Raw genomic sequence first — 12,502 nt, forward strand, 5'->3', positions numbered from 1 at the left:
ATGCATTAAGGTGAACAAACATTTACCTTTACAACCCCTTTAAGTCTGCTGAGCTACTTGGTGGCCCGCTATGTGTACTCTGAAGTTGTAATTCCTGTAGTTCCATTATGCAGTGTCAACATTGACACTCAGCACACAGATAAATCATTTACTCTGTGGAATAAAAACCCACTGTTGCTATGTTAGTCTGTATACTGTGGCAACAAGTATTTATGGAAACGTATAAGTACATGCAGTGCCGATCCTGACCTCCCTGGGGCCCTAAGCAAATTTACATGTCACATTAAAGTTGAGAAGTGGGGGGCGCCGAAAATGACATGTCGCATTAAAGTTGAGAAGTGTGGGGGGGGGGGGGGGGCTGCTGCCGACAGTGACATGTCACATTAGAGATTAACTTACATTAAAGCCAGCCAGCGAGTTGAGAAGCGGGGTGAGGGGCCGAAAAATATTTCTCACCAGGCGGGGCCTCTAGTAATTTGGGGGCCCTCCGCAGCTTTTCGGGGCCCTAAGCGGCTTGCATAGTGAGCCTATAGGGTGGATCGGCCCTGAGTATATGCTTTTTATATAGTGTGTCCTCTATCTACAGGGCTTCACAATCACAAATACAGAATATTTTAAGGTAACTTATAGCTACAGTGATTAGTGAGATCTACTCAGGGCTTCCATGACTGTGGTCCAAACCGGACAAGGAGTTATTGTAGCTATATAATAAAAAAAAGTTTTTTAGATTATTCACATTATTAACAGATTTAGCACATGTCACTTTTGTCTTGTATGATTCATCCCACAGAGGACAAAGCAGGTGTAATTGCCTTCCCCAGAGATTAATGTGAACAATTGCTTCCTCTGCTTGTTAAGACTGAATGAAACTGAATGACATCCAAGCCAATCATTTCTAAAGATTTATACAGGAGTATACTGTGTGCTTGTATTTCAGGTTCCTATAGAGATTAGATGATGACAAAATGTATTTGGGGCAACAGCAGAAACTAGTTGCCTAGGTGTGTCATGGGTAGGGTTGCCAACTCATCCCTTTAAAACAGAACACATATTAATTACACAGGTTCTGTGGCTGATTAAGGAGGTAATTAAACTCACTTGGTCCCTTATTTGCATTAAATTAGCCTCAGAACCTGTGTAATTCATATGTGTTCTGTTTTAAAGGGATGAGTTGGCAACCCTAGTCATGGGTAGAAGCATAGGCCTGTGCACAGGGTGTGCCAGGTGTGCCTGGACACACCCTAATCACATTGTGTTCTGCAGATGCCCCCTGTTTAGACCCGCGATATTGTACCAAAGCCCCCTAATGGGGCTCCTAAATTTTTTTTGTAAAAAACGAATTAAAATAATCAAATTTTAAACAATATTAAATAAATAAATAAAATTGTAAAAAATAATAAAAATGTATACAATTATAAAAAAAAATACAAAATAAAATAGTAAAAATAAAAACTACTGACACCATCCACTTTCCCCATGACACCAAACTCTGCCCTACTGACATTGTCCACTGCTCTACTGACACTGGCAGTATATACTGTATACATATGCACACGCATATGTGTTTGAGCTTTGGGGTGCACACCCTAATGCAATAGGTGGGCACGCCTATGGGTAGAAGCAATCAAACACTTTGTATAAATATGTTGTTTATTTTTCCCCATTAAAAGCTAGCAGACAGGTGCTTGCAGCATGCTTTTTTCCACTTTTCCAGACAGAAAACACAGAAATGACTGTATGACGGGATCCTTCAATCATATGTAGCGCTACCCCCGCAGGAGCCGCTGATTTGTTGTTGGGATCGGCATATTAAGTTACCTTGATGTGGCCCAGGGGTGCAATTGTAGAGACAAAGTAGTGAGCGAAGGTCCAGACAGTGAATAAAGGGTATTCCAATGCTTTATTTCCAGGCCAACACGGCCAACATCAACATCAATTAGGAAAGGAAAGGTTGATTAAGAGAAGAAGGGAACCTTGCAGTATCAGGCCTGGATATGAACAGAGCAGTCCTGCTCTTGGTAGTACTAAGGCCAATTACTTTAGGTGAGCTGAATGAATAAATGAATGGAGCGAATCCTCCCAGTAGATTTCTGCATAGGTCACCGGATGACAGCAAAGCGTACCTGTCAGCGTTTCGGTCACCAGATGCCCGATTGGTTCGTTCAAGCCCTGTTGGACAACCTGCGTCCGGGTTCTCCTCAAGCCGACCCCCCAATCGAACGGCATCCAGCCTGGGATCTTCTCAATAGGATCGGGGATCCAGTAAGTCACTGGAGTCGCTTTCTACCTCCGAATGAGGTTCTGTGTAGCCCGCAATTTTGGGCAGGTGGGCCGCGCCGGCGGGGTCCATGGATGCGCGCACCCTGAAGGTGGATGCCGCACCTGGAAATGGGACCCCGCAAAGACCTTTTAGCACATGACATTTGTCACAGATATACCCCTCCCCAGCATGCCCCACAAGGGAAAACTCCTCTAATTGGCCGCTGGGGAAAGTTGCTCTGCCAGAACCCCTCTGGTGCCAACTGCTGGCCAGGGATGGTATCACATCCCTGGAGTACAGAAATGACCCAGTGGACATTTCTGGAATGACAGAGGTCCCAATTTGAATAAATTGTGAATAGGAGCAAAGTAACTCTCCTATTCCCCATTAACTTTAGCGTAGTGCCCATACTGAAAGTAAGGGGGCGCTACATACTCCCCCCACTTGAAATGACACTGTCCCCAGTGTCCTAAAGCATTTGAGCCCGAATGCTGGCCTGATACCTGCTAACCAGACAGAAAAAGGAAGAAATGGTCCCCGGCAGTCTCTATGACTCACGGAGGCCTGGGCACAATGTTATGATGTCACGTCCGGTCTGGCAATTGTAAATACTGCTGTATACTATATATATATGTATATATATATATATTTTTTTTTTTTTCTTCTTCATTTTAGGCTTTCCAGCCTGGAGGAGAGATGTGGGGTCTTATTTACCCCAGATCTCTCAATAAAAAGGACTTGTCGTGCTCTATTCCTATTACAAGGGATGTTTACATTCCTTGTAATAGAAATAAAAGTGATACATTATTTTAACCACTTCCATACAGGGCACGTATACACCTTCCCGCCCAAGCCAATTTTCAGCTTTCAGCACTGTCGCACTTTGAATGGCAATTGCGCGGTCGTGCTACACTGTACCCAAACAAAATTGGCGTCCTTTTTTCCCCACAAATAGAGCTTTCTTTTGGTGGTATTTGATCATCTCTGCAATTTTTTTTTTTTGCGCAAAAACTAAAAAAAGACTGGAAATTTTGAAAAAAAATTAAGTTTTTATTTTTTTCTGTAATTGTTTTTGTAAATAAGTAAGTTTTCTCTTTCAATTATGGGCACTGATATGGCGGCACTGATGGGCACAGATGAGATGGCACTGATGGACATCGATGAGGTATTACTGACGGGCACAGATGAGGTGGCACTGATTGGCGGCGCTGGTATGCGGCACTGATGGGCGCTGATATGCGACACTGATGGGCACTCATAGGCGGCACTGATGGGCACATGGGCGGCACTGATGGGCACACATAGGCGGCACTGATGGGCACATGGGCGGCACTGATGGGCACTCATGGGTGGCACTGATGGGCACTCATGGGCGGCACTGATGGGCACTGTGGGGTGGCACAGATGGGCACTGTGGGGTGGCAGAGATGGGCACTGTGGGGTGGCACTGATGGACACTGTGGGGCGGCACTGATGGACACTGTGGGGCAGCACTGATGGACACTGTGGGGCGGCACTGATGGACACTGTGGGGCGGCACTGTTTTCCTTTTGTTGCCAGTCAGTGCCCATTTGAGTGAGGAAGAGCCATCGACGGCTCTTCCTGTTTACATCGTGATCAGCCGTGATTCGACACGGCTGATCACGTGGTAAAGAGTCTCCGTGAGAGACTCTTTACCGAGATCGGTGTTGCGGGGTGTCAGACTGACACCCCGCAACAACGATCGCCGCGATGCGCGCTCCCGGGGGCGCGCAGCGGCTCAGAATCCTGAGGACGTCATATGACGTCCAGTCAGGATTCTACAACCACTTTGCCGACGTCAATCTGTCATTGGCGGGCGGCAAGTGGTTAAAGTGCCCCCCATCTCCACGTGCATGCAGAAGCAAATTCATACTTACGTCGCACCCACATATGTAAATGACATTCAATCCACACATGGGAGGTATCGCCGTGAACATTAGAGTGAGAGCAATAATTATAGCCCAAGATCTCCTCTGTAAGTCTAAACAGGTAACTTGTAAAAAAACTTAAAGCGTCGTCTATGGAGATTTTTAAGTACTGAAGTTTGGTGCCAATCCACGATTGGGAGCAATTTTAAAGAGTGACATGTTAGGTATCTTTTACTCGGCGTAACATCATCTTTCACATTATACTTAAAAATTGGGCTAATTTTAGTGTTTTGTTTTTTGAAATTCATGAAACTTTTGAACTGCCAATTCAGTGCTATCGTATTCCTTCGAATATGTGCATGTTGATCTGCCTAACCTGCATCTAATTTTATCATTTAGGAAATATTTATGAATTGCATGATTCTCTGCATGCATGACAAATCTGCACACAATTAGGAGAATTTAATGCCGCGTACACACGATCATTTTTTGGCATGAAAAAAATGAAGTTTTTAAAAAATGTCATTTAAAATGATCGTATGTGGGCTTCACATCATTATTCGGGTTCTGAAAAACGACAAAAAAAAAATTCGAACATGCTGCATTTTTTAACGACGTTTTAAACTATGGCGTTTTTCGGGTTGTAAAAAATTATCGTGTGTGGGCTAAAACTACGTTAAAAAACCACGCATGCTCAGAAGCAAGTTATGAGATGGGAGCGCTCGTTCTGGTAATAATAATAATGGAGTAAGCACATTCATCACGCTGTAACAGACAGAAAAGCACAAATCGTCTTTTACTAACACCGAATCAGCTAAAGCAGCCCCAAGGGTGGCGTCATCCGAATGGAACTTCCCCTTTATAGTGCCGTCGTACGTGTTGTACGTCACCGCGCTTTGCTAGAGCATTTTTTTAAAACGACCGTGTGTGGGCAACGTCGTTTTAATGATGAAGTTGGAAAAACGTCGTTTTTTTCTACATGCCGAAAAACTTCGGGCAATGGGGAGGGGGGTGGTGGGTTGTTTGCCGATCGACTAAGCGATGGAGGGAGGGATTTTGACTGACCGACCGAACGGGGGGGATGGTAATTAGACACTTCCAAAAGCAGAGGAAGGAAGGGACTGAGCTAGAAAACTGACTTGCCACATTTTCTAGGCACATTGCATGTGAATAAAATAATCAATAGTTTTTTTTTTCTTTTAAGGAAAGACAATGCAAAACACTGGATTTTTCTATGCTTTTACTTGCAATCTGCTTTAGTTGTTGACAGGGTCAGGTCAGGACACACATGCCATTCATGTGTTCAAAACAGCTAATTTGCTGAATAAACTCTTTGCATTTGCATCTTAATAATAAAAAAAAATCTACTATATTAAATAAACACAATGGGGTAGATTCACGTAGAATGGCGTTTCTTTGTGCGGGCGTAACATATCCTATTTACGTTACGCCTCCGCAACTTTTACAGGCAAGTGCCGTATTCTTAAAAGAAAGTTGCGGCGGGGTAGCGTAAATAGGCCAGCGTAAGCCCGCCTAATTCAAATTGTGAAGAGGTGGGCGTGTGTTATGTAAATTAACCCTGACCCGACGTGATTGACGTTTTACACGAACGGCGCATGCGCCGTCCGTGGAATTTCCCGGTGTGCATTGCTCCAAAGTACGCCGCAAGGACGTCATTGGTTTCGACGTGATCGTAAATGACGTCTAGCTCCATTCACGGACGACTTACGCAAACGCCGAAAATTTTTCAAATTTCGTCGCGGGAACGACGGCCATACTTAACATTGGTGGGCCGCATATACGCCTCATATAGCAGGGGTAACTTTACGCCGGGAAAAGCCTAACGTAAACGGCGTATCTGTACTGCGTCGGACGGGCGTACGTTCATGAATTCGCGTATCTAGCTGATTTACATATTCTAGGCGTAAATCAGCGTACACGCCCCTAGCGGCCAGCGTAAATATGCAGTTAAGATCCGACGGCGTAAGAGACTTACGCCGGTCGGATCTAATAGAAATCTATGCGTAACTGATTCTATGAATCAGGCGCATAGATACGACCGGCCACACTCAGAGATACGACGGTGTATCTGGAGATACGCCGTCGTATCTCCTCTGTGAATCTACCCCAGAATAAGTTATTATATTGTGTTATATATATATATATATATATATATATATATATATATATATATTTCTGTAAATATGTATATGTTCAATGTTTCGGTTTCAGATTTCATGCAGATGGATATTTCAGCTTCAACTCGTGGTATCACCATCCTGCTTATTTTCTGTCTTTGTGGCTCCATTAATGCCTATCCAAATGGAAAAGTTGAGGCAGCATGCTCTACAATGATACCTGAACATGGAGCTTCCGCTCAGACCTCCACAGGCCCCTACAGTTTGACTGTTTCTAAAACCACTTACAGTGCCGGAGAACAAATCACAGGTAATGTGAAATTGTGAGTAAAGTAGTTCCGTATCTAGTGGCGGCCGCTCCATTAGGGGCACAGGGGCGCTGCCCCCCTAATCCAAGCAGGGCACTGGATTCATGGATTTCAATGTTTTTTTTTGTTTAAGCACATGATTAGAGCCCAAGGCTCTAATTGGCTTAAAAAAAGGGTGGGCTCAGGGCGCAGAGCACTGCGCTTTGAGCCCACCCAATTTTGTAACAATAGTGAATTAATATTCGCTATTGTCTTCCTGCTTCTCCTTCAGCCTAATTGGCCCAGAGGTGAAGCCACCGTATTGGCTGGCGAGGAGGAGATGCAGGGGGAAACCGCTGAGGAGGAGATGCAGGGAGAAGCCACTGAGGCTTCCCACGACCTAGGTGTTGAAAGTGCAGGGCTGGTGGGGGGACGGGATGGGGAGGGGGGTGGTGGGTTGTTTGCCGATCGACTAAGCGATGGAGGGTGGGATTTTGAGGGATTTTGACTGACCGACCAAACAGGGGAGGCTTGGCTGACGGACTTGCTGAATGGTGGGCGATCTGGTTGGTCGCCCCCCTTGTAAGAACTGGTAAGCTGAAGTCTAATAAATGTTTGCATCTGGATTTAATACCTATTTAATTTTACTCGTCCAGGGATGGTAAGTCAAATGTTCTTCACCACTGCTATCCAGCACATCCAGGTGTGTGGTATAACATGACCCAGCCATTTGCTATGCTTCCTTTCCTCTAATGCTGTGTCACCACTATGCAAATATTGAGCTTCTTCTTTTACAGTCTGACAATGGTTTATGTTTTTTTTTTTAAACACAGCAACTGTGGTAAAGAAAACCAGGGGTGAAGAAAATGTGACTTACCACCCCTGGAAAAGTAATAATAAAGCAGTATTAAACCCAGATTTATTAGCCTGCAGCTTACCAATTTTTAAATGTAATTGCTACAATAATTGTCTGTTTTGGCCTTCGTTCTTCTATTTTCATCTTGTGATCCAGCCAGTAAATCTGTTGACTTTCAAAAGACCAAGCTCTCTTCCAAGTGTATCAGTTTACAGGGATGAGACAAACCATTTAACACTGACAGGGGTGCTTACAATGATCAACATTTATTTATGTAAAACCCTTATTCCAAAAGCAAAAAACAACAACATTGTTTTCTGTAGCTGATTATGAAGTGTGGACTGGAGTTTGGCTTCAGTGGGCTGGATTCAGGTACCTTTGCACTTTTTTTGCGGAGGCGCAGGGCAATTTACTGCGGTACCCGCGATTCACGGAGCAGTAGCTCCGTAAATTGCGTGTGCGCTCTTTAAAATTGCCCGGCGTAAGCGCGCAATTTAAATGATCCCGTAGGGGGCGGGAATCATTTAAATTAGGCGCGTTCCCACGGCGATCGTAGAGCGCATGCTCCATCGGGAAACTTTCCCGACGTGCATTGCGGCAAATGACGTTGCAAGGACGTCATTTGCTTCAAAGTGAACGTGAATGGCGTCCAGCGCCATTCACGAATCACTTACGCAAACTACGTAAAATTCAAATTTCGCGACGCGGGAACGACGGGTATACGTAACATTGGCTGCCCCTGCTAATAGCAGGGGCAGCCTTACGCGAAAGACGCCGTACGGAAACGACATAAACTGCGTACACAGGGCTCGCGCAACGTTGTGAATCGGCGTTAGTATGCAATTTGCATACTATACGCTGAGCACAACGGGAACGCCACCTAGCAAGAATGCAGCCTAAGATATGCGGGCATAAGAGCCTTATGCCACGCATATCTTAGGCTGCAGTCGGCGTAACGAGGTTCCTGAATCAGGAGCATTCGTTACGCCGGGGCAAGTAAGCAATTGCGCCTGTGTAACTATGGTTACACAGGCGCAATTGCTTCTTGAATCCAGCCCAATGTGTTAATGTATTTAAACCTGATAGTACATTTAACACCCCCCCCCCCACACACACACACACACACACACCCAGACTGCTGTCTGCTGGTCCCCTGTGCTGCTTTATAAAGACTATAATCTAAAAATTACATATAAGGCCATTATCTGTGTGTATGTATACAACAAAGGAAATACAAAGAAGGAGTACACAACCATATAAAAACAGAATGATTTTTTTTTTATTGTCCAATTAATTTAAAATATCATACAGAAATGCAAAAATACACACATATATATATATATATATATATATATATATATATATATATATATATATATATGTCTGTGTGTGTGTGTAGCACCTGGTTACTTCTAAGAACCGGTGCTAATTTAAATTTAGAGGGGGTCAGAGAGTTAGTTAGCTCTTACCAGGCTTGTTTAAATTTGAGTCTCTGTCTGTGGGCTCATTCTGTCGCTTCTGGGGTACTGATTCCACCCCAGGACGACAGGTGGCAGCAGTGGAGTCGAGGTTTGTGTGCTTTTCCCCAGCAGCCTATCAGGAGGGGTTTTCCTCGCTGTGCATGCAGGGGGAGGGTATTTATGGGGCAGACGCCATTGATCTGGGTCTTCTTCCAGTGTGGCACCCACCTTTAGGGTGACCACATCACGCCCCCCCCCCCCGGCAAAATGGCCTTCCAGGCCAGGGTCCACGTGCCACGCTGTGTTCCTGGTTCCGGGACTGGAACATTTAAGCTGTGGCTGGGCCCCAGTCATAGACTGGGTCCCTAATCCTAAGAAGAGCCCAAGCGTTGTTCCTTTGAGAGGAAGCTGTTCGGTGGGGAATCTGCCTGAGGAGAGCCTAGAGAGGCTGGCAATCCAATAGGGTCTCCACAATCCACCGGGGATCAAGGTAACCGGGTACTGAAAGGCTGGACGTTGGTGACCTATCAGTCGGTAACCTAACTACTAACTATCTGAAGGAGATCCAGGTGCGAAGTCTATTAAGGAGGATTATCTTCGCTATCTTAATGGGATAGCAGACGGGAATAACCTTACCCTTCAACAACTAAGTAAACAATAAATAAATAAATAAGAGACAAAAACCACTGCTGGATTTTAAAGGCCGCGGTTTATTTAATATTGGTTTCAAAATATTGTGATAATTAATATCAACAGCGTGTAAATAAATAATCATCAATATAAAGCTTTTAAAGCTAACCTTGCCATTACAGCTCAGGTTGCCAACACAATTACCCAGCTAGAACAACGGTGCCCAACTTTATAGCAGATAACTTTCCTGGATAAAATAATATGAGCATAGCTAGTCCCCCTTTGCTTTTAAAGTATTTTTTTTTTTTTTTTTTTATAAACACTTTATTATATATATATATAAATTTTTTTTTTTTTTTTTTTTTTGCAAAGGTGACACTACCACATACAAATAACCGCGACAAGGTAATTTTTTTTTTTTTGACAAAAAGGGGGAGGGAGGGAGGGGAAGAACACCACAGCTCCAAGTCTTCTGAGGCGAATGAGCCTGGACTGGACGGAACCCGCTTTAAATAGCCCAGAACGGGCTATAATCCAACAGGTTCCGACCAGTTTAAACTAGATCCTCCCGGGCTTTCTGACCAGAAGCCCAGGAGGGTCATTCAAAGTTCAAAAAAGCCCGCCAGGTTCCCTCAGAGAGAGGTCACCTGGAGGGCAAGTTACTAAATTTAAACTGACCTTTCCCGGGCAAACTACTCAGCCCAGGAAAGGTCACCCAGAGGCCACTGGCCATTCTCCTCACAGGAGGAAGGGGGGAGAACAAACCCCCCCCCTTCCCCAGGAAGAACCACTGTTCCCCGTCGCTCTCCCATGGAGAAAAGGGGGGTAAAATTGCCCCCTTTTCTTGTCATGGGATAGCAGACGGGAATAACCTTACCCTTCAACAACTAAGTAAACAATAAATAAATAAATAAGAGACAAAAACCACTGCTGGATTTTAAAGGCCGCGGTTTATTTAATATTGGTTTCAAAATATTGTGATAATTTATATCAACAGCGTGTAAATAAATAATCATCAATATAAAGCTTTTAAAGCTAACCTTGCCATTACAGCTCAGGTTGCCAACACAATTACCCACAAGGCGGGTGGTTCTCAAAACCACCAGCCACAGACCCCAATACCGCGGCCCATTCCACACAGGAGCCTAAGTCTGCATTAAATATGTCTAAGCCTATATCAGAAAGATGTACTCCGTCGGATCTGTATAGACCCGGAATGCCTCCTTCCAGCTCCGTGTGCCTAAAGGAAAAAATTCCTACCTCTACCAGAAGCTTTGACACTGCCCTATTTACTCTCTTCCTGATCTTTTCTACAGGACGCATGGAAGGAGGAGAAAGCCATACCAGTCTTTGTATTATTTCTGAGAAAATAATGACACATTTTGGAAATATGGTTTTAATTTTCTGTAAATCATCTCTGATAGAGAAAATTATATCCAAAGTCTTGCGTTTGCCAAGGTCATTTCCCCCAAGATGAATAATTAGCGTGTCAGGTGGGGGGAAACGAAGACAAAGCTGGGACAATTCTACACATAACTCAGACCATACCATGCCCCTCTTACCACTCCAAAAAATCTTATGTTTATTACAATCTAAGCCTAAATTAACCGAATAATTTCTGTGTTTTGCTCTATGTTGCGCCCAGTGCACAAACGAGTGACCGACGATCCAAATGATCCGAGGGTTTTCTGAAAAATTAAAAAGAGTGATTAGGACGGACGTATAACAAATAACTATCCGATCTCCACCTGCCTATTTTTTTAATTTTGTTAACCTCCAAACCTAATCTGGCTGCTTCAGTTGCTGCCCCAATCCTAAAGGAGTGAGATGACAGCTGAAGGTGATCCAACTTTAAAAACTTTAAACATTTTTTAAAGACACTAACAAATTGAAACTTTGTTAGGGGCAATCCTGACTCATGCAAAAAGAATTTTGAATTCCCAGCCGGTCTAATCTTATAATACTTTTTTACCAGCAGGACTGGGCATATGTTAGAGTTATCCCAAGAATCTAAATGTAGCCAACTACCTCTTCCTAATTGATCAGTTTTTGACCTCCCAATTAGGATCTCAACAGATCTCTCTGTGATAATGACATCTGATGCTTTGATAGCAACTAGTTCGGAAACTCTCAGTGCTGCAAAGAACATAAAGGAAAAAACAGCTTGGAACAGAACAGACTCAAATGAAGAAAAACAGATTCTATCCGTTACCGAGCACAAATCACTTAAAACCTTTGGGGTTATGGGCTTACGTGAATCAGCTGAGAAATTTGCTCTTTTATACCCTTTCAACGCCTGTTTAATCGAAAAGTACTGCATCAGAGAAGGAAGATTATTTAGCTTCAGAAAAAATGAAATTCCCGAGAGGGTTCTCTGTACATAAGACCAAGAATACTGTTTCTGGAATAAAAAACTTAAAAAACGTAAAGCTAAATTTTCAGAAGAAGCCTCAGCCTGCTCATGTACAGATTCCAGAAAACTTAAATAAAGCTCCCAGGCTGACAGATATCCCGCCCAGGTTGATGGGGCCACTGAATTAGCTATGTATTCTGCTATGGGCCTTACACCAGATCCCATAAATTGTGAGGGCATGTCGATCCCACCCGATCCGCCTCTGGAAATAGCTGGAAAAACCGGTCCATCTGCAGACGAGATAAAGAATCCGCCAGGTCATTGTCCTTCCCTGCTACATGAACAGCCTTGAGCCAGATATTTAGACTCAAACACTTGAAAACCAAATATCTCAAAAGGACAATGACCGGCGGAGACTTGGATGTTAAACAGTTGATAGCATAAACGACACCCTTATTATCTGTTCTTATTAAAATCCTTTTCCCACTGAAAAAGGAACCCCAAATCTCCAGGGCTACCACTATTGGAAATAGTTCCAACAGAACTATATTCTTCACATAACCTTTTATTTTCCAATCCTGGTGCCAAAGATCCGCACACCAGTGGGTCTGCCAGATTGCAGCAAAACC

General features: G+C 43.9%; 1 protein-coding gene across 1 annotated transcript in view; it reads left to right on the plus strand.

The window, feature by feature from the left end:
• Nucleotides 1–12,502, plus strand: part of LOC120945784 (putative ferric-chelate reductase 1) — a 39,277-nt gene that overhangs the window by 9,640 nt on the left and 17,135 nt on the right. The window contains exon 2 of the mRNA XM_040360187.1: nucleotides 6,382–6,597. Coding sequence (XP_040216121.1) covers nucleotides 6,382–6,597 — 216 coding nt within the window. The remainder of the gene's footprint in view (nucleotides 1–6,381; nucleotides 6,598–12,502) is intronic.

Source organism: Rana temporaria, chromosome 7 (assembly GCF_905171775.1).
Source record: "Rana temporaria chromosome 7, aRanTem1.1, whole genome shotgun sequence".
NCBI lineage: Eukaryota > Metazoa > Chordata > Amphibia > Anura > Ranidae > Rana > Rana temporaria.